The following is a 23,706-nucleotide window of genomic DNA, read 5'->3' as shown; positions in this document are numbered from 1 at the left end:
AGATGTCTTGAGGTCTTCTATTCTATAGAAGCCTCCTACGGAGTTCTTCTATTCTATAGGAGCCTTCTACGGAGGTCTTCTATTCTATAGAAGCCTCCTATGGATGGAGGTCTTCTATTCTATAGAAGCCTCCTATGGATGGAGGTCTTCTATTCTATAGAAGCCTCCTATGGAGGTCTTCTATTCTATAGAAGCCTCCTATGGAGGTCTTCTATTCTATAGAAGCCTCCTATGGAGGTCTTCTATTCTATAGAAGCCTCCTATGGAGGTCTTCTATTCTATAGAAGCCTCCTACGGAGGTCTTCTATTCTATAGAAGCATCCTACGGAGGTCTTCCATTCTATTCTATAGAAACCTCCTACGGAAGTGTTCCATTCCATTCTATTCTAAAGAAACCTAATACGGAGGTCTTCTAAAGGCACTAACGCGTTATTAAGGTCTTCTATCGGTACGAGGAGATCTCCTGAGGTCTTTTATAGGCAACAGAAGACACCCTAAGTTCATTTATAGGCAACAGATGACCTCTTAAGGTCTTCAATAGGCAACCGAAGACCACTTTGTTTCTTCTATAGGCAACAGAAGACCTCTTGACCTCATCACCTGTTGTCCTCTGAATGAAAAAGAAAACCTCTGGGGGTACTCTAAAGGCATCGGACGGACTGTTGAGGTATTCCATAGGCTACTGAAGATCTCGTTAGGTCATCTAAAGGCACTTACTAGTTTTTGAGGTCTTCTATAAGAACAGAAGATCTCTTAAGGTTTTCTATAGGCAACAGAAGATCTCGTGTGGTATGCTATTGCTAAGATCTCTTTAGGTCTTCTAATGGCTACAGAAGATTTCTCGAGGTCTTCTGTGGTAGATAGAAAATCTCTTGAGATCTTATGTGCGAGATTAAAGATATCTTGAGGTATTTCATAAATGACCGAATATCTCTTTAGGAGGTCTTCTATCTAAAGCAGATCTTAAGGAGGTCTTATATTTAAGGAAGACTTTTAGGAAATCTTCCATCTAAAGAAGACCTTTAGGTGACCTTCTATCTAAAGAAGACCCTTAGAATGTCTTCTATCTAAAGAAGACCCTTACGAGGTATTCTGTGTAAAGAATACCCTTAGGTAGTTTTCTAAGTAAGTCCTTTAGGAGATCTTCTACCTAAGAAAGATCCTTAGGAGGTGTCGTTATATAAAGGTATTCTATGGGAGGTTTGCCATCTTCTAGGTCTTTTGTCTAAAGAATACCCTTAGGAGGTTTTCTTTGTTAAAAAAGGCCTTAAGGAGGTTTTCTCCCTTCTTCTGGGTCTTCTAGCTGAAGAGTATCCTTAGGAGGTCTTTTATGTAAAGAAGACCTTAATGAGTTTTTTTCCTCAAGGGGTTTTCTTCCTAAAGAGAATCTTTATGAGGTCTTCTGTCTAAAGAAGACCCTTGGGAGGTATTTTATCTAAAGAAGATTTTTTAGGACGACTTGTCAAAAAAGGAAGCATTTAAGAGGTCCTCTATATTTAAAAGACCTGTCTAAATTAGGCCTATAAGATTTGATATGCCTTTAGATGGCTTTTGTGAGTTCTTCTGTATTGAGAAGACCTTTATGAGGTCTCCTATCTTGAGAATATAAATCGGGGGTGCTCAAAATATTTTGTGCATTAGTCTCTCTGAGCGAGCCTTTCCTTTGCTAAACCACGACAGATGTGAACAAAGAGAACGTATATTGGTGATCTTGGCTGATATAAATTCTACATGAGATCTCCTATATAACCAAATTCTAAAAAAATCTCATTTTCTCCCTCTCTCTAATATTAAATATCAAATTTTTATTAAATATTTTCAAAAAATATAAAAAATAACCAAAAAAGAAAACCTAAACATTTCTGGTAATATTTTTCTTATTATAAGTCGCATGGACCAAACGCACACTTCGTCCCACTGTGGCCAGGGGTTTCATGAAATTATTCAAAGTCTCAGCAATGGGTTCCAAAATATCCCTCAACGACGCCAAAACATTAAAGCAAAATATCATTGGAGGTTGTAGATAGCCATTGAAGGCCACCGCCAGCAATGGTTTCAGCAAATAATCCGAGGTCATGTGCAGTAGACCCACCAATAGGGTATTAATAACGGAATATAAAATAAAACGATAACATTGCAGAATAAAACAAACAATAAAAGCAACTCCAATGTGGAGGCTGCCAAAAACTTCTGCCCAAAAGCGGGTGGCATAATCTGTGGTCCGCTGGGCCAAGGCCAAAGAGTGTATATGGGGTGGACAATCGTGGGTCTTGAGATATTCAGCATTGCCATGATCAAATGGATAGATGCCAATGCGTATTTCTTGGGGTTGAACAGTTGGTGGTTCGGGTAGGTTATCGAAAATTTGATCCATTGGAGTGGGCGGTGGCTGATTTTGTGCTGCCGAGGAGTTTCTCCTCATTTCACCAAAGGACAGGCGCATTCGTTGAAACAAGGATGGGGTTTTGTTTTTCTCTTCCTTTGTTTTAGCTTTCTTTGCCTTGTCTTCAAAGAGTTGCCTTTTAGTTTCCTTGGTTTTGGCATGCTTGGGCTTCTTCTTTGTCTTCCGCGAGTTTCTGGTATACAATTGAAATTCAATTTTCGATGGTGTCAGGGTTAGTTTTTTATCCTTCTTCTTCATCTGTTGATTGGGTATAGCCTTCATTTCGTATAGAATCTTTGAGCTATCCGTTGTTGTGGTATCTGATGTTGTAGTTCCCAGGGCTTCTTCATTGTTAAATTTATTGTATTTTGTGGAACTATTCCGAGTTGGTTGCTGGCTTCTATATTCTCCATTTTCATTTTCCGTTGAAGAGCTGTAATTTAATAGCAGGTCCTTGAGCGGAGATTGAAGTTTGGCTGTAACACCAACATGTTGAACTTCTATGAGATTTGTTCGGGAATTGGAATTGCATTCGGCTGGTGCGGTATCTGACATTTTTGTTTGGATTGAATATATGGGGTTTGAGTTGTATTTCTATGAAGAAAATATTTTTTATTTTGTTTTCAATTCAAATCAATGAAGTAGAGTTTTAAAACAATGGAATGCCCTCAGAAGATGGGATAAAATATAATTTCTACAGGCCATAAAACGTGGATTTTTTAAGGAATATTTTTCAGGCCATTTCAGGCCACAAAACGTGGATTTTTTAAATAATATTTTCCACCGAAATTCAGGCCACAAAACGTGGATTTTTTAAAAAAAATATTATCCATGGAGCTTCAGGCCACAAAACGTGGAATTTTTAAAAAAAATTACAATTTCTTAACTGTTTTAAATGGGTTGTAGAGTTGTATAGTTCATGAACGAACTAGTTCAATTGAACGATTCATTGAAAAGAGCGTATGAACTAGATCAGTCGATATAGTTCATTATAGTTCAATAGTTCACTGAACTATAATCAGTCGGTGACCGTACGATCAACGAACGATTCACAATCTAGTTCAACATGTCGTTCACAAATACATAAAGTGACGGCGTCGTCTATGTTAAGGGATGCCTTCGTAATGTGATCAGTTTGTTTACGTTTTGGATCAAGGTACATGGAATAGCTGGATTTCTACAAAAACATAGAGACATAACATATTACAATATGTCAAATCGATTAGCTAATGAATGTGCCTTGTTTTGGATAGAAAAAAGGAAAAAAATACACACAATTGCAGTAACAATTTTTACACACACACACATACGATCTTTTTTTGCCAGCCACTTAAATGAAGGACGCTTTTTCTTAAATTTATACCAAATTAATCCTTCTTTAATGTAATATTTCCAAATGTAATATTTTTGTTCTGGAATAATTAAATTACATTATTCTATTGTTTGTTTCTATTTGGTGTATGTATGTCTGCGTTTTCATCATACGAACGATTAAGATCCGTAGTGGAATTCTGTAACTCATTTTTTGAGTTACCGACAAATATCGGTAAAATTAAAATGCTAATAATTTCGTTAATTAACGAAAATTTTCGGTAATTTAAAAACCAAAATAAAGCTGTTGCTAAATCCTACCGATAGCAACAGTGCTGTCAACTTTGATTGATCATTTTCATTCATAATTTTGCGTTTTAATGTTACCGATTTTTGTCGGTAACTCAAAAAATGAGTTACAGAATTCCACTACCGGTGAACGATTCGGATCCCAATGATTGAACTGGATAGTGAACTATGAACTAGATTACTGAACTAGTTCAGTTAAAAGAGCTGAACTATTGAACTAGATCTTTCAAATGAACTAGATTGTACAACTCTAATGGGTTGTACAATTTATTGTAAATTGTCCTTTAAGATTACCAATCTTACGTTACATCACCGTCTAATTACATGCCACTCTCTTTGATAGTTGGCAACTCTTCTCTAAAAATGGACCTCCATCTAGGACGTCGTCCAAAGCCAAAATGTCAGAAGATAGCAATTCCAGTTACCGAACATATCTCATAAAAGTTCAGGATGTTGGAGTTACAGCCAAAATGCAATCTCCACTCAAGGGCAGATGTCAGCAACATCCTCGGAATAGTTCCACGAAATACAATAAATTTAACAACGAAGAAGCGATGGGAACTGCAACATCAGATACCAGATACCACAACAACGGATAGATCAAAGATTCTATACGAAATGAAGACTATACCCAAACAACACAAGAGTAAGGAAAAAAAGCTAACACTGAAATCATCAAAAATTGTATTTAAATTGTATGCCAGAAACCCACGGAGGACGAAGCACAAGAGTTCCAAATCGAAGAGAAAGGAAACTAAACGCAAACTCTTTGAGGAAAAGCCAAAGAATGTCAAAGCAAACGAAGAAAAAAAAACCCCATCGTTGTTCCAACGAATGTGCCAATCTTTTGATGAAATACAGAGGAGTAGTTCTACAACAACAGGACGAAATCAGTCGCCACACTCTCCAAATGATACAATGTTTGATCATTTAAACAAACCGACAAATTTGAATACCCACGATTGTCCACCTCACATACATACACTGGCCTTGGCCCAACGTAACACAGATTATGCCAACCGTTTCTGGGCAAAAGTTTTCGCTAGTCTTCACATTGGAGTTGCTTTCGTTGTATGTTTTATTCTGCAGCTATATCGTTTTATTTTATATTCTCTTATTAACACCCTGCTGGTGGGTCTACTGAACATGACCTCGGATTATTTGCTAAAACCATTGCTAGCGGTTGTCTTCAGTGATTACCTTCAACCTCTAATGATATTCTGTTTTAACGTTTTATCGGCGCTGAGAGACATTTTGGAACCCATTGCTGATACCGTGAATAATTTTATGAAACCCATTGCCACAGTGGGAAGAAGTGTGCGCTTGGTCCATGCGACTTACAATAAGAAAAATATTACAAAAAGTTCCTAGATGTTCTTGTTTGGTTAAGTGTTTTATTTGTTATAGAAAGTATTTGTTAAAATGAACAATAATAAGAATTTTTAAAAACAGGGAGAGACAGAGGCAGAGGTGCATTAATATTTCGAGGATTTCTTCTATGTTTTCTAAAGATTGAATACTTTAAAAGTTTGCCAACTAAGGATAAAAGGCCTCCCAATGTGCTCCTACAATGATTTCTTAGAAACTTTCTTTATTTAAAAGTTCTTCTAAAGATTTTCTTGTCTTGTAAGGACCTTCCTCCTATAGACTATAGAAGCACTCTTTATTTTAGAAAAGGACTCTAAAGTCACTCTTTCTTTCAGAAAGGGACTATAGAAATACACTTTCTTTCAGAAAGGGACTATAGAAACACCCATTCTTTAAGAAAGGGACTATAGAAGCACCGTTTCTTTCAGAAAGGGACTATAGAAGCTCTCTTTCTTTTAGAAAGGGGCTATAGAAGCACCCTTTCTTGCAGAAAGGGACTATTGAAGCACCCTTTCTTGCAGAAAGGGACTATAGAAGCACCGTTTCTTTCAGAAAGGGACTATAGAAGCTCTCTTTCTTTTAGAAAGGGGCTATAGAAGCACCCTTTCATGCAATAAGGGACTATAGAAGCACCCTTTCATGCAATAAGGGACTATAGAAGCACCCTTTCATGCAATAAGGGACTATAGAAGCACCCTTTCTTTCAGAAAGGGACTATAGAAGCACCCTTTCTTTCAGAAAGGGACTATAGAAGCACCGTTTCTTTCAGAAAGGGGCTATAGAAGCACCCTCTCTTTCAGTATGGGACTATAGAAGCATAATTTCTTTCAGAAAGGGACTATAGAAGCACCCTTTCTTTCAGAAAGTGCCTATGGAAGCACCCTTTCTTTCAGAAAGTGGCTATAGAAGCAACCTTTCCTTGAGAAAGGGACTATAGAAACACCCTTTATTTCAGAAAGGGATTATAGAAGCATTATTTCTTTGAGAAATGGTCTATAGAAGCACCATGGCCTTCAGAAAGGGATTATAGAAGCATCATTTCTTTCAGAAAGGGTCAATAGAAGCGCCCTTTCTTTGAGAAAGGGGCTATAGATGCACCATTTCTTTCAGAAAGGGACTATAGAAGCAACCTTTCCTTGAGAAAGGGTCTATAGAAGCACCCCTTATTTTAGAAGGAGAGGCTATAGAAGCACCCTTTATTTTAGAAGGAGAGGCTATAGAAGCACCCCTTTTTTAGAAATGGACTATAGAAGCACCCTTTCTTTACATAGTAGACTTCCTAATAATATTCTCTTTAGTTCATGCTAGAAATATTTTTTGATAATTTGTAACCTTTTTGCAAGGTTAAATGATGATATTTGCCACCTAATATATTTATATACATAGCTCTGTTCCAGAACTAAATAGTTTTTACAATTTTTACCACTTTTACACATTTTGCGTTCCCGTACACAAAATTTATATGAAAATCGTTTACGACTTTTACGACTTTTACCACATTATAGCTCTGTTCCAGAACCTGCAAGAAGCTACTATTTTTTACTACGATAACATTTTTTCCTTTATGTTATCGGAAAAAATAGTAAAAATTAGTAGATTCTTGCAGTTCTGGAACAGACCATATACATTATAAAGTACGGGAACATGCCACATACAGTGCCGGTAAAAATAATAGCACCGCTATGCATATTTCCAATAATATTGTTATATTTCTCAAATTATTAAAAATATTTTGTTGACACGTCGTTGAAACTTCGTAGTGAGGGTATACTCTTTGAGGAAAATAATTGGTCTGTTCCAGTACTGCAAGAATCTACTAATTTTTACTATTTTATTCGATAACATAAAGGAAAAAATGTTATCGTAGTAAAAAGTAGTAGCTTCTTGCAGGTTCTGGAACAGAGCAAATATTTCCTGTATATTACTACCTGATGTAATTTTATAAGATAATTAGTTCAGGTAACTCGAAATTTCTGCGGTAAAAATAATAGCACCGATCTTAGTTTCCATTAGTTAACTAGCGTTTTAAAGGGTTTATCAGTAAAACTTTTTTCTTTACAAGCTTGTATTGATAAAACATTATAAAAAATTTGCTCTGTTCCAGAACCTGCAAGAAGCTACTATTTTTTACTACGATAATATTTTTTCCTTTATGTTATCGGAAAAAATAGTAAAAATTAGTAGATTCTTGCAGTACTGGAACAGACCAATTATTTTTAAACAGGAAAAAAATTGACAAAAAATGTTAAGATTTGCCTAACAAACCACGGCACCTTTTAAATAAGGCATGTTTAAAAAAGGATGGTTTATGAAGTCAAATAATACACTAAATGTGAGCATATCCTTTTTTAATCCGATGAGGGATACCCTTATCCCCAAATTCAACAAAAAAGCTTTAAGCACATGTCGAAAACCCTCAAAAAAATAAAATAATTGAAACTATTATTTGGAAAGGCGAGGGGAGATATGTTTAAGATCAGCTATCTTGCTCCAATAAGGACATGGAAATAAAGTTTTGCATGGACAATTTTAGGGAACAGTCCATAGAACGTATTTGCACCCATATGTTCCATGAAAGCGTCCAATCTTATCTTTACAGCATGGTACAACGAAAATAATAACTTTTATAATATGTCAAGTAATCCTGCCTACGAATTAAATAAATAATCATAGCGATTATGAATCTTCACGTAGGGAGCTACTCACAAGTGAGTTGCAGTTCACTTTCACCTGCTCGAGCTATTACGATTGGGCAGGGAGGAGCACAAAAAGTGAACAAGGGTTGACAAGTCGGAAAATGGAAAATAATGGCGCGACTTGTGAACCCTTGAAATAATAATTTGTGTTACCATACCGTCATTTTTTGCACAAATAACTTTGGGATTATTAAATTCTTATTTTTTGCATAAAAAGTAAATAAATTTTCAAATTAATAAACATTTCTAGCAAGAAAAATGTCGGTTATTAAAAATCCACTGTAAAAGAACATGAATATTGGTAAAAGAAAATACAACATTGAAACAACATGGCAACATCTGTAACAGCTGTTCTTTTGTTTTGACAGATATGTGAAAATTGTTTATTTACACTGAAGAATTCGTGAAATTTATTGGAAAATCGTAAAAAAGTGAACAAATGTCGTTTAAAAACGTCATTAAATGGCTACAATAAGTAAATGTTTAATGTTGCATTTTGGGTGATAACAGAAATGGCAAGTTCTGAGGAATACCAAGGAAATGGAGTGGAAGCTGTACCAGCGATGTTAGGACATCACAGGAGATCAATGATTGGTTCAAATGAGGTTCAGCATTTAGCCAATTCCAAGAATTGTAAATACAATTCGTGAAACATCCGATATTTTCTCCAGTATAAGAACCAATTCTATGAATGCTAAGTATAATTCCTAATGCTTTCTTCAACACTTAAACCAATTTAATGAATTTTAAATACAATTTCAATAAATTTCAATTGTAATTCCAATTTTTTTTGTTCATGGCATATAACAACCGGTACTTAAAATACTATTCCAGGAAATTGCTTGGTGTAGATACCATTCCACTGGGTTATCGACGATGACGTGATTAAGATCTCAAAATGGTTTGGATCTTTTTGGGGCAACGGTCTGGACTTATATTCCATCAAAATATTTGATTCTATTCAAGCTTGAGGGCAAGTGATTGGACATGTCATCTTTTTAGCACCAGCACCCATTTTTTCCAAGACTGCGACCCCAAAAGTTCCAAATCGTGTACATTACTCTCTCTAGGAACAACAATCGCAGACATGGGTTGCTCCAGATTGGGTCCTTGTATATTTGTGAACCGCTTTATACAGTATGCACCTTTTTGATCTGTCCATACCTGAAAACGGGGAACGCTTTAGTTACAGTACTTGCTTGGGCGTTACCGTGAGAGCCATCCCAATCACCATCTAGTAGGTTGGCCCGACACACTAGGTCCATCAAGAATGATCTTCACTTTCTAGAGAGGAAAGCCCAACGATACAAGAGAGAACCCCTTGCTCAACAAGCATTTCAAGTAGGTTTGTATAGCTTTCACATAGTCGCAGTTTCTAATGTAAACAAATATAGTGTGAATAAAATCCACCACAAACCAGAGTAGTTTTTGCTCAACTATACTCGGGATATTGCAGTCGTCTAAATTCTTATAGGGCAAATGTTGATAGCACCATGCATAGCACTCTTCGTCTTTTAAAGGTGCGATGCCAAACCTAGTCATTTAACTTCAGTGGATAGTTACATCCCATTCTTGGAACTGAAGTTAGACCCAATTTTGTACCAAATTCTGAAAGAATTCAGAGATTCAGACCGAATTCGTAAAGAACTCTGAAAAAATGTTAGCGGTAAATGTCCTAATATTTGTTTTTGTCGAAAACATATTGCGATTAAAAATATAAAGAAACTCTTATCACAATAAGGTAGAATCTATTCCATTTCCAATATTTCAACCATCTTTGATGGTCATCCTCAGGGATTGGCTTTCAAAAACAAGAACATTTGTTTTATGCAACTATAAACAATATGGTAGAAATTTATAATAACAATGATATTTCTTTCTTTTTATAAGAATAAAAACAAAAAAATTTTAATTCTTAAGTTGACCTCAAGCCAAAATTAAAACCAAAGAAAAAAGCGTCCAAAGATCAACAATAACCTCAAAACATAAAAAATTTCTAATTATTTTTTGTTGCTTTCAACCTAAAATACAATTAATTATCATTACAGATACAAAATATTCGTATTTTTTAAAATAAATGACCACACTTAAATTTTTTTGTTCAACTCACTTTGATTTCGGTAGTGAGAAATTTCAGCACAAATTTGCCTCTTTTTCTCACTTTTTTTACATTTGTAATAGCTAATTTTTTCACGAACGTGAGTTTTGCTTACCCTCTTGTTGTTTATAATAAGGGAAGAGTGAGAACATAACAGCACTCACGGCGATATGATGTTTATAATAGGGGAGGAGGCGAGAAAGAGAAAACTCACGGTGAGATGCCGTTCATAATTGGGCTGAATATCTTCGGGAATAGGGCGTAAAAATTATTTTATAGTTCAGAGTAGGTTCTCATAACGACGGCGGAAGACCCATAAATTCTGGTTATAACTTATTTCTCACTTTTAAAAAAATCCAGGCTTGGAGGATTTGGGGTATCAGTCAGATTACACATACCCATTTTGGTATGGATGTAAAACTGAAGTATAAAACGTCTTTGAATGTAACTATTGTTGTAAAATTCACACAAAATAGAAATTATAATTCAACAGGAAATAGAAAGCGTGATTTTTATTAAATTTCAGGACAATGAGACCCAGGATAATGTCGATAAATACGAGACATTGTGAGCTGCGAAATGATTCAAGGACTATTAAGTTAAGGTAATGGTGTGTCCTATTCAGTTTTTATGACATAGGGCAAAAGAAAATGATCTGGAATTATAGATCCGATTAAAATACGATAAACAAAACAAATGGTCTAGTATTTTTCACAACATTTTTGGAAAATATCTTCAAAAAACTATGTTAGGACATGGAGTCTCGGTTTGTTCTCGATTTAATATTGTTATTGTTAATAAATTATATTACATTTAATATTGGAATGTCTAGTATCCATTTATTAAAGTTTTATATGAAATCAATCAATATTTACACCAATACATTCATCAAAGACCCTGATGTAAGAAATAGTGCTATTATTTTTACCGGCAAAAAATTTAGTATTTTAGGCATTTTGCTTATAACTTTTATAAAATTTAAGTTAATTTATTCGACATTTCTTTAATTTAAAATTACGCAGAGTGCACTTTTCCTAAATGCACTGAACCGCTTCATTCAATAAGGTAATAGTAGAGAAAATAGACTAGAAATACGAATATAGGCCACGGTGCTATTATTTTTCCCGCAGCTGTATGTACATTTTCCTCTTTATTGTTGGCCATGGTACAATAATACAGGTAGAATTATCATGCCAGCTGATGGTAACATAATGTGTCAATTGCATTGAATTGATGTCAAATTTTGACATCTTATGTTGCCAACAATTGCCGATGCGGCTACCTGTGTATTTGTACCATGTTGTTGGCTTTGTCATTGTTTAAATACATTTCTTTGCGATTTTTCCTTCTGTTGTACAATTTATTGTACCTTCTCCTTAACAATATACAAATCTTATGGGTACTTTACACGATATGTTTTTTACATATGAGTTGTCACTTTTTATATACAAAATGTATATGCAAAGTGACAACGCATATGTAATAAACATATCGTGTAAAGTACCCATTAGAGGTAATTTACACGAGGAAACAGTGTTTCCTCTAAAACGTGTGTTCCGTTTTGATTCTCATTCGTAACTGAATTTTCAGGGTTGCGCTGTTTAACAAGCGTACCTTTTGAACGGTAGACGTACGTTTTTACATAAAGTTACCAAATATGATTATCTACCTATTGTACATGAATATTCAAAAAACAATTCTTTGGAAAACTACAAAAACAGGTAAAAAGAAAGGGTTAATAATATAAATAACCATTCATGAAAAATTCCGTAAAAAGTATTGACACATGATGGTAAAAAATACCTGTATTACCTGTCGTAAATTGTTAAAAAATGGGTATCAATTCATGAAGTAGGGAAATACCTTACTACAACAATTACAAGAAACATTTTTTACAACACAAAATAAATAAATTATTATGAAATTATTATTTATTTCTTGCACATATCCATCCAAAAGTGCCTTTTGTACGTTTTTGTACAATCATTTCTACATTCGCTGCCAACACTGACCAATTTTGCGAATGAGAATCAAAACGGAACACACGTTTTAGAGGATACAAGGAAACATTGAACGTTTTCAGACGATACTCTTGTGTCAGACACTGAAAATAACACATGAAAATATTTTAGCTTTTAGGAGAGAGCGGAGTTGAAGGAGCTCACTTTTTGAGCAGTCAAACCTTATCGTCTGAAAACGTTCTTAAGGTAATTTAGAACGTTTTCAGACGATAAGGTTTGAACGTTTTCAGACGGTAAGGTTTGACTGCTCAAAAACGTGGTTTCCGTTTTGACTCTCATTCGTAATTTTCACATCTAGTGTTGCGTTTTTGAAGTCCTTTTATACAAGCGTACTTTTTGAACAAAAAGAAGTACGGTTTTACATAAATGTACCAAAAAGGTTTATGTGTGTATTGTATTTGAAAATTAAAATATTAATTCTTGTGAATCCCATAAAATTGGGTAAAATATATGCGTTGTTAAAATTGTTGCCTCATGCGCGCATGCCATGTAAAAAATAATGTTATAATTCTTACCACCTGAAGGTAAGATGATACTTGCGTTACCAGCGTAAATTTTTCAAGAAAGATTTTTATGAAATAGGGAAATACCTTTGTTATTAACAGGTACATAGAAGTCATGTTTTGAAGAACACCTTTGTAAAAAATATGATGAAACAGGTAGATAATATCTTACATGCTAGTGTTGTATGTCCCAATTTACTTTAGGCGAGTTTACTTGCGGCAATTGTCAGTTTGTGGGTGAGAGAGGGTGTTGAGAGGTAAAGGGTTACCATATACCTCACCTCTCTCTCCATCAAACTGACAATTGCCGCAAGTAAACTCGCCTAATGTAAATTGGGACTATGTATGGTACTTTATGTACGTTTTCGTTCACTTACTTCCACATTATGTTTCAACACTGACACAATTTACGAATGAGAACCAAAACGGACAACGCATTTTTGAGCAGGCAAACCTTATCGTGTGAAAACGTTGTCGGCTTTCACACAGTGTACTTTCGTCACGGAGACGACGTCATTTCTTGCTTTCCGTTTTCGCCTCATTCGTATTTATTTCTAAGCAGGGTTGCATTTTTGTGGGATTTTTGCACCAATCGTACAATTTTACCCATGCGTACTATTCAAGTACCGAATGCACAAAAATGTTTTAATGAAATATGTTGAAATAGAGATTACAAAATATGTGTAGAGATTGCTTGTGATGAAAAACATTATTGCAGGTAGGAAAGTCAATAAATGAATGCAACAAAAAAATTATTTTGTGTATAAATTCACATCAATAAACTTTTTCGTACGTTTTCTTCCCATCTTTGCCACTACATTTTCCCACCCTGACAACAGGTACGAATGAACATCAAAACGGAAACAGTGAAATAGTGTCGTCAAAACGACACTGTGTGAAAGCCGACGTTCTTTGACTGCTCAAAAACGTGGTTTCCGTTTTAACTCTCATTCGTAATTTCCACATCTAGTGTTGCGTTTTTGAAGTCATTTTATACAAGTGTACTTTTTGAACAAAAAGAAGTACGGTTTTACATAAATGTACCAAAAATATTTATGTGTGTATCGTATTTTAACATTTTAAAATAGAGTAATTCTTGTAAATTCCACAAAATCAGGAAAAACGAATGGGTTAAAATTGTTAATAACGAATACCGTAATAATTGTTAACACCTGAGGGTAAGAAGATTCCTGCGTTACCGGCGTAAAATTCATACATTTTTTTATTTCAAAACATTTAACATAATTTCAATCACGATAAAATAAAAAATAAATAAATTTTACAAAATCATAACATGTACATGAACAAATTTTTACAAAAATTTATTTCATTACTTATGTACGTTTTCGTTCACTTAATTCCACATTTTGTTTCAACACTGGCACAATTTGCGAATGAGAACCAAAACGGACAACGCGTTTTTGAGCAGTCAAAGAACGTTTTCACACGATAAGGTTTGCCTGCTCAAAAATGCGTTGTCCGTTTTGGTTCTCATTCGTAAATTGTGTCAGTTTTGAAACAAAATGTGGAAGTAAGTGAACGAAAACGAAAATTACGAATGAGAGTCAAAACGGAAACCACGTTTTTGAGCAGTCAAACCTTATCGTCTGAAAACGTTGTCGGCTTTCACACAGTGTACTTTCGTCATGGAGACGACGTCATTTCTTGCTCTCCGTTTTCGCTTCATTCGTATTTTTTTGTAAGCAGGGTTGCATTTTTGCGGGATTTTTGTGCCAATCGTACATCTTTACCTAAGCGTACTATTTATGTACCGAATGTACAAAAATGTTTTAATGAAAGATGTTGAAATAGAGATTACAAAATATGTGTATATGTTGATTCTGATGAAAAACATCATTGCAGGTAAGAAACATAACAAATGAGTGCAACAAAATTATTATTTTGTGTATGAATTTATATCAACAGTACTTTTTCGTACGTTTTCTTCACTACATTTTTCCACCCTGACAACATCTACGAATGAACATCAAAACGGAAACTGTGAAATGGTGTCGTCAAAACGACACTGTGTGAAAGCCGACAAAGAACGTTTTCACACGATAAGGTTTGCCTGCTCAAAAATGCGTTGTCCGTTTTGGTTCTCATTCGTAAATTGTGTCAGTGTTGAAACAAAATGTGGAAGTAAGTGAACGAAAACGTACATAAAGTACCATACATACAACACTAGCATGTAAGATATTATCTACCTGTTTCATCATATTTTTTACAAATAAAGGCGTTCTTCAAAACATGACTTCTATGTACCTGTTAATAACAAAGGTATTTCCCTATTTCATAAAAATCTTTCTTGAAAAATTTACGCTGGTAACGCAGGACGCAGGTATCATCTTACCTTCAGGTGGTAAGAATTATTACATTATTTTTTACATGGCATGCGCGCATGAGACAACAATTTTAACAACGCATACATTTTACCCAATTTTATGGGATTCACAAGAATTACTTTTTTAATTTTGAAATACAATACACACATAAACCTTTTTGGTACATTTATGTAAAACCGTACTTCTTTTTGTTCAAAAAGTACGCTTGCATAAAATGACTTCAAAAACGCAACACTAGATGTGAAAATTACGAATGAGAGTCAAAACGGAAACCACGTTTTTGAGCAGTCAAACCTTATCGTCTGAAAACGTTCAAACTCTATCGTCTGAAAACGCACATTGTTTCCTCGTGTAAATGAGCTCTTACGTTACGACTAATTACATGTCTCTTTTTATGTTCTCTTTGTTAGTTGGCAACTCTACGTTTGTTTTATCAATTTTCCATAGCTGTCAAGTCAAAAGCATTTGCCAAACTCAGTAAGTTAGTTTTTAGTAGTTAGTTTTGTGAAATAATTAAGAAATATTGGAAAATATTAAAGCAGTTCTATTGTTTAATTGTGAAAGCACAATAATTTTTGCAAACGACATTTTTATACATAAATAGCATAAATAGCACCTGCATGTTCGTGCTTTTTTACTAACTAGTTTTTATACAAACGAAAGTACTGTAATTCAATTCATAACGAGACTGAATTTTTTTCGTGTAAAAGTTCTTCGGGTCAAGGTTGAAAATATGGGCCATGACACAACCATGGTACAATAATTTATAATTTTTCTTCCCAGCAAAAAGTTTTCATTCGCGGATGCAGTTAAATCACTAGAACAATTGCCGCTGGAGTACATCTTTTCCTATGAATTTTACAAGAGAGCGCGCAGCTAGGATGCACTAAATTTTGCTTCCACGGCACACAGCTAGGATGCACTCCTCAAAGCCTTTGATGTAGTGTTTTGAATTGAATTTAAATGCAGTCTAAAGATGTTATAAAATGCAAGCCATTGCAAATATCCCAAAATAAATAAAATACATTGCTTATTCGTGTAAAACAAGAATATTAATTTTATTACATTAACACAAATTATAAAAACTCTCCATTAAATTTGATCGTAACTAATGCCAAGTTTACACTTGCGCTCCAAAATCCACTGGATTTTGTTTACACCATGGTACAAATACACAGGTAGCCGCATCGGCAGTTGTTGGTAACATAAGGTGTCAAAATTTGACATCAATTCAATGCAATTGACACCTTATGTTACCATCAGCTGGCTTGATAATGCTACCTGTATTATTGTACCATGCTACCTTGTTAATGATATTAGGGATCTATAAGAGACCAGAGACCGACAACAGATGTTTCCGCTATCACCTGCTCCAACAACCAGAAAATTCCCTGCCTCTTACCTCCTAGTGAAAACACAATGAGTGACAAAATAAAATCGTCCTTCAATTTACTGCTGAATGAGGCACAAGATTTTTGTATTGGAACTGAAATCAATGAATGAATGGAATTTTGCCGTGAGTATTATGCCAAACAAAAACCGGTAGTATTTAGAAATGTTCTGTCGTCTTGGAAAGCTTTACACAAGCATAAGTAGAAACCAGCTATAAGAAATTTATTGTCACCTAAATGTTATCATTTCACATTTGAATGCCACCTGCGAAAATAGAAGAAGACAGCCTTTTTGACAGTTCACCACAGTTGCAAAAATCCTGTGCTGCGAATCGACCACAGTTGCAAAAATCCTGTGCTGCGAATCGACCACAGTTGCAAAAATCTGTGCTGCGAATCGACCACAGTTGAAAAAATCCTGTGCTGCGAATCGACCACAGTTGCAATGTGCTGCGAATCGACCACAGTTGCGTGTAACAAGTATCTAACCTGCGATTATTACAAATACAAAAATACAACAAAACAAACTATGCAATCAAATTCACAACACCGACATATTTCCAATATTTCTAATATACAATACATACATAATACAATGGGGATTCTTTTTTACAACAATCCACAATCCTTGAAGAATAATTGAAGAATGAATTCTTGAAGAATTATAAGCAGTGAATCAAACATGTGTTCCTTCCAAGCAAAAGCAATCAAACAGTGTAAAAAGTTCATCCACAAAATATCTGCCTGGGTCAATGAAAATCGAAAATCCTCTTATGCAAATGCTTTTGACGCAATTGAAACTTTTTTTAAATATACACTTTCTTTCATACAGGGAATGGACAAATTGCAAAGAAGGTGTAAAAACTTTGCAAATACATTACAGCTTGATTTTGATTGTTTACCGATGATAATGATGGTGGTGTTATTGTTGTTGCTGCACTGCAACTACTTGTCCAGCAGTTGTTACTTCCTGAGCAAAAATCGCAAAAACAAAATACACAGTGAAATATAATTGGAACAAATATAAATTATTAAAAAAAATCTGCCGGCTTTTAAATGCATACTACAATTTGGCAACGTTTCCAAAATAGCGTTCTACAAAATTTAACTGCAACATATTTTCGAGGTTTGTGTGGAAGCACCTCCCCACTTCTCAAGGGGAGGTTGGTGTGCATGCCAAACAAGATATCTTCTCTGATGTTATTACGAAATAATCATAATGGGGTAAAAAACAGGTGGTGGTGCCGGTTGTTGTCTGGTGATGATAATGAAAGAATCTTTAACCGCCAAAGTCAAAGTGTTTGTGTTGTATCATCGTCTTCATCATATCAATACTGTAAATAATGTTGTTGTATTTTCCTGTTTGTTTTTATACTAATTTTGTTTACTTTTAGATTGGCCTGGCTATTGTTTAATAACTGTTTTTATTGTTTATCATTGCTTGGTTTGTTTCGTTGATCTATGTTTATAAAATACCATACATATGTGCCTGCTGGACATTGTCTTATCTTGTTGTTGCTTCTATATAGCAGAAATTGTTATAAAAACTATCTCATTTGTTGTGTCTTAATGTTCTTAACGTGAAAAATTAGCCATGCAAACGAGCAATGTTCATTTGAATTATCAGAGTGGGTTTAGGAAAGATTAGGTAAGGTGATAAGGCATACCCAACGTTTTCGTTATCTACAATTGGGACGGAAAATCAAAATTGACATAGTCCACATTTATATAAGGCAATTTTCTTTGCGGCAATTGTAAGTTTGCTGGAGAGAGGAGTGAGGAATATGGTAACCCTTGGCCTCTCAACTCCCTCTATCCCCTACAAACTGACAATTACCGCAAGTAAAATTGCCTAATGTAAATTAAATATTGACATGGAATACTTTAAAGATAATTGGTATGCATTTATAGCTTAAAGCACATATTCATATGATATTTATATTTTAACCTAAAGAGCATATAGAGTATCTGAAGTTATACTCATGAGCTTTCGTCAGTTTTGAATGAAATTCTTGAGAGTCGTGGATCTATCGTGTTGTAGATGGCAAATAAGTTGAGTATAGCTATCTCGTCCATCTTTCAAATAAATGTAAGTTTAAGAAAAATATTACCATGCTCGATTGTTGGCCCAATGTCACACACCACTCTACCTACTCATTGAACTTTTGGACGAATGGATGTGCAATAAAAATGATTGTAATCAGAATCACAAGGACTATTTTCGGTGAAAATTTCAAAACAATGCTCGCAAAGCCCTGGAACTGTTTTAAGAGAAAATTTTGAACATTTGGGGGGGGAGGTGCCGGTAGGAGTTGTCCGATATAGTCTATCTTCAAACTTGCATTAAGTTAGAGAGAAATATTATGATGTGCAAAGATGTTGGACCAATACTAGTCAATCGGTCACTTCTCAATCCCACGGCAGCGGGTTCTTTCGTACCGGATTGACCCGGAACATCATAGTGTTTCGGCCAGCGGCTGCCAACCCAGCATTAAACCTATGCTTTTTCGTAGGTTTCTCTGCTGCTACAACAACAACAACATCGGTCACTTCTTATCTTGCCTACAAGCCATTTTAATTTGTCATAAGATGAGAAAACATCATGTCTTCTATGAAGAGACCGCATTGTCTTCTTTGAGAAGACCTAATGGTCTTCTATGAGAAGACCCCATGGTTTTCTACCAGAAGACCCCATGGTCTTCTACCAGAAGACCCCATGGTCTTCTACCAGAAGACCCCATGGTCTTTTACCAGAAGACCCCATGGTCTTCTATAAGAAGACACCATGGTTTGGCAAAAGTTGGATTTTTAAAATTTTTTTCAAGGCATATAAGATTATAAAACGTGAACTTTTTAAATATTTTTTAAGACCCATCGGACCACAACACGTGGATTTTTTAACAATTTTTTTCATGAGCCAAGGGACCGCAAAACGTGGACTTTTTAAATATTTTTTTCAAGCGCCAAAGGACAACAAAACTTGCATTTTTTAAAGATTTTGTTCTTACAAAACGTCAGTTTGGAATGAAATGCTTAAAAGTCGTGGATCTATCTTGTTGGTCTGACTACCATACCATTATGGAGGGTAAATCCATACATTAATAGACTATGTATGTATGGTCTTCTATGAAATTTTACCAGCCCTAAATTTTCTTGTCCTGATTATAAAAAACCCACAAAACGTGGAGTTTTTAAAGTTTTTTCCCACAAAACGTGGTTTTTTTTAAAGATTTTTTTCCACAAAACGTGGGTTTTTTAAAGATTTTTTTTCCCACAAAACGTGGACTCTTTAAAGATTTTTTTCCCACAAAACGTGGATTTTTTAAAGATTTTTTTTCTACAGAACGTGGTTTTTTAAAGATTTTTTTCCCACAAAACGTGGATTTTTTAAAGATTTTTTCCCACAAAACGTGGATTTTTTAAAGATTTTTTTTCCCACAAAACGTGGATTTTTTAAAGATTTTTTTCCCACAAAACGTGGATTTTTTAAAGATTTTTTTCCACAAAACGTGGATATTTTAAAGATTTTTTTTCCCACAAAACGTGGATTTTTTAAAGATTTTTTTCCCACAAAACGTGGATTTTTTAAAGATTTTTTTCCACAAAACGTGGATATTTTAAAGATTTTTTTGGATTTTTTAAAATTATTTTTCCCCCAAAACGTGAATTTTTTAAAGATTTTTTCCCACAAAACGTGGATTTTTTAAAGATTTTTTTTCCAAAAACGTGGATTTTTAAAGATTTTTTCCCCACAAAACGTGGATTTTTTAAAGATTTTTTTTCCACAAAACGTGGATTTTTTAAAGTTTTTTTTTACTTTTTAAATATTTTTCAAGAGCAAGCGGATCACAACACTTGGTTTTTTTAAGATTTTTTAAAGAGCCAAGAGACCACAAAACGTGTATTTTTTAAAGATTTTTTTCAAGAGCCAAGGGACCACAAAACTTGGATTTTTTAAGGATTTTTTTTTCTTACAAAACGGGGATTTTTTAACGAATTTTTCCCACAAAACGAAGAAGAAGTTTTTTTCCACAAAACGTGGATTTTTTAAAGAAGTTTTTCCACAAAACGTGAATTTTTTTAAAGAAGTTTTTTCCACAAAACGTGGATTTTTTTAAAAAAGGTTTTTCCACAAAACGTGAATTTTTTTAAAGAAGTTTTTTACACAAAACGTGGATTTTTTTAAAGAAGTTTTTTCCACAAAACCTGAATTTTTTTAAAGAAGTTTTTTCCACAAAACGTGGATTTTTTTAAAGAAGTTTTTTCCACAAAACGTGGATTTTTTTAAAGAAATTGTTTTTAAAGATTTTTTTCCACAAAACGTTGATTTTTTAAAGAATTTTTTTCCGCAAAACGTGGATTTTTTGAAGAATTTTTTTTCACAAAAAGTGTTTTTTAATAAATTTTTTTCCACAAAAACATGGATTTGTTTCAAAGATTATTTTTCCACAAAAGTGGCTTTTTTAAAGAATTGGATTGAAACCTGGATTTTTTAAAGATTTTTTTTCCACAAAACGAGGATTTTTTAAAGATTTATTTCCTCAAAACTTGGATTTTTTAATGAATTTTTTTCCACAAAATGTGGATTTTTTAGAGTTTTTTTCAACAAAACGTGAATTTTTGATCTCTTTTCATTAAATCGTACTTTATCTCATCACCTCAGCCATTCTTTCATTCGGAAGTTAGCCATGTAAATATAATTCATAAGGAATTTCTGTGTTTTATTGTTCAGAATAAAAATAACCCCCTTAATCACGTTCTCTATAAAGAAAACAGAAATTTCTAATGAAATATGACCACATTATAACAATAGATTATTTTTCGCTTCATGTTATGAGTGTACCAATTTCCAATTTGAGAGAGGCTGTCGGGCACATTCATTTTCATCTCTCTCTCTTTGTTTTTCTTTGCTGGGTGATTGCCCTTTGCATGTCGTATGTCTGTGCTTCTGTGCTTGCGTTGCCAACCAATGTGGTTGTGTTTGGCATGGTTGACTTTGCTACTTAATGTGAATGTTATTCGAATGATATGTAGATGGCGCCATTTGTGTTATTTAGGGGTCGATTATGGATAGCAACCCAACTCCAGCAAATTTAGTAATAGAAGTTTCTATTTCCCCATTAAAATTATACTTTTTTACTTTTTACAATTAAATTTATAGCTGTAGGTTCAAAACACTGATCATGATTGAATTTGACCAAAAATTCCGTCTTTTTACTCATTTTAATTTCATGATTTTCTTTTCTGGCAACGCAACTACATTTGAGTTGCTATCCAAAATCGACCCCTTAATGTTTTGACCATGTATTTTGCTAGTTTTTTCTCTTAAAATAAGATTTTTGTATACAAAATGAATGAAATGAATAATTTACATAATTTTCTTTTTATTTTGCAGCTCAAAAACTCCGCAAAGTAGGATTCAGAGGGATGCATACGTAAGTTATCAATGATGCTTAAACAAGAAAATGAAAGTTACTACATAAATAAATCAATATTTATTCTTTAGGTCTGTGGAAGATTTGAAAATGGACCATATGAAGGTCAAAATATTGCCTGCCCTACAGGATAACTACATGTATTTGGTAAGAAAAAAATAACTGGTCAAGAATAAATATATTTTAACACTCACTTTATTTTCCTTATAGATTGTTTGTGATGCCACAAAAGAAGCTGCAATTGTAGATCCCGTTGACCCTGAATGTGTCCTCGATGCTGTGAAGCAGGAACAAGTAAATCTTACCAAAGTTCTAACCACTCATCATCATTGGGATCATGCTGGTGGTAATGAAAAACTACTGAAAATGTGTCAAAAGTCGCTACAAGTCTATGGTGGAGATGAACGCATTGGTGGTCTCAATTGTAAAGTTACCCAGGATGACGCGATACAAATTGGTGATCTCAAGGTGACATGTTTGTTTACCCCCTGTCACACAACAGGACACATTTGTTACTACGTTGAGGCACCGAATGGTGAAAGATGTGTCTTTACCGGTGACACATTGTTCCAGGGTGGTTGTGGCCGTTTCTTTGAGGGTACCGCTGAACAAATGTATTGTGCTTTAATTGAAAAATTGTCTGCCCTACCCGATGATACCAAAGTTTTCTGTGGTCATGAATACACATTGCAGAATATGGCATATGCTCGACATGTGGAACCCCTAAATGAGGCCATACAAAAGCGTATTGAATGGGCCAAGTTGCGTAGGGCCACCAAATCACCCACTGTGCCATCAACAATTGCCGAGGAAAAATTGTGGAATCCATTTATGCGTGTTCATGTGGCTGCTGTACAGAAACATGCCGGACAATCGGAACCCATTGCCGCCATGGGTAGTTTGCGCAAGGAAAAGGATAATTTTAAGGGTTAGTTTAAGATCTCTTTTTTTGCTTTCGCATTTTGGGGGCTTTTGAAAGGTCTTTATTGTTATTTTCATTGTTTCGTTTGTCTTACCAAAAAGTGTCAGTGTCCTTATATTTATTGGTAAAATTTTCTTTGAATTATTGAAATAATTGCAACAAATTAATCTCTAATTTCAGCTCATTTATAAAATTGTCTCTACATTATGTTTGTTTTTGTTAAATTATTAAGTTTTTCTTTTTTGTGGAAATAAGCGCACAAATTGGAATGTTAAAAAAACTCTCTAGAGGAGAGAAAAAATTGCTCTTGAAAGTGATAAAAATTAAAAATTGTAATTCTTTTTTCAAATTGGAAAGTCTGTGAATATTTTTAGAAAAAATAAAAAATGGATTTTATCAGATCTTTAAGGTTATGGGAATAAACATGTGTAACAAATGACGTCCTGATTATGTTACGGTCTTTAAAGGAAATCAATCAATTTTTGTTCTCAATAAATACAAAAGCACATTCACACAAAATGTTATGAATATAATTGACTGAAACTGGTTTGACCAGCAAAGGTGCAGGGTGTGGTGGTGAATGTAACAATCCTATAAAGAATATTTTTCAGGCCACAAAACGTGGATTTTTTAAAGAAAAATTTCCAAGGGACTTCAGGCAAGAAATCGTGGATTTTTTAAAAAAAATTTTAGGGAACTTTAGGCCGCAAAATGTGGATTTTTAAAGAAAAGTTTTTAGGGACTTTCACACCACAAAATGTGGGTTTTTAAAGAAAAATTTTTAGGGAATTTCAGGCCAAAAAACGTGGGTTTTTAAAGAAAAATTTTTAGGGAATTTCAGGCCACAAAACGTGGATTTTTTAAAGAAAAGTTTTTAGGGAACTTCAGGCCACAAAACGTGGATTTTTTAAAGAAAAGTTTTTA

General features: G+C 34.3%; 2 protein-coding genes across 10 annotated transcripts; one reads left to right on the top strand and one right to left on the bottom strand.

The window, feature by feature from the left end:
• Positions 1 to 1,785: 1,785 nt before the first annotated feature.
• On the bottom strand, positions 1,786 to 3,015 carry LOC141402131 (uncharacterized). Its single transcript, XM_073982843.1, has one exon. It carries the CDS (start codon positions 2,936 to 2,938, stop codon positions 1,853 to 1,855), a length of 1,086 nt encoding a protein of 361 aa, XP_073838944.1. The 5' UTR covers positions 2,939 to 3,015; the 3' UTR covers positions 1,786 to 1,852.
• Positions 3,016 to 15,467: 12,452 nt separating this feature from the next.
• Positions 15,468 to 23,221, top strand: tzn (hydroxyacylglutathione hydrolase tenzing norgay). Of its 9 annotated transcripts, none has more exons than XM_073980766.1 (5): positions 15,508 to 15,758; positions 17,386 to 17,551; positions 21,821 to 21,860; positions 21,932 to 22,007; positions 22,071 to 23,221. In XM_073980766.1, the coding sequence occupies exons 2-5, from the start codon at positions 17,482 to 17,484 to the stop codon at positions 22,791 to 22,793; spliced, it is 909 nt and encodes a 302-aa protein (XP_073836867.1). In that variant the 5' UTR covers positions 15,508 to 15,758; positions 17,386 to 17,481; the 3' UTR covers positions 22,794 to 23,221. The 9 variants fall into 9 exon arrangements, with proteins under 9 accessions (XP_073836871.1, XP_073836867.1, XP_073836865.1 ...); XM_073980764.1 differs by having other exon boundaries at positions 15,515 to 15,758; positions 17,386 to 17,761; XM_073980765.1 differs by having other exon boundaries at positions 15,519 to 15,771; positions 17,401 to 17,551.
• The last annotated feature ends 485 nt before the right edge of the window (positions 23,222 to 23,706 follow it).

The sequence above is a fragment of the Musca autumnalis genome, unplaced genomic scaffold, assembly GCF_047663935.1.
Source record: "Musca autumnalis isolate F117 unplaced genomic scaffold, ASM4766393v1 scaffold_4, whole genome shotgun sequence".
Lineage (NCBI taxonomy): Eukaryota > Metazoa > Arthropoda > Insecta > Diptera > Muscidae > Musca > Musca autumnalis.
The sequence above is the reverse complement of the archived record's forward strand: the minus strand, read 5'-3'. Positions and strand labels throughout refer to the sequence as shown.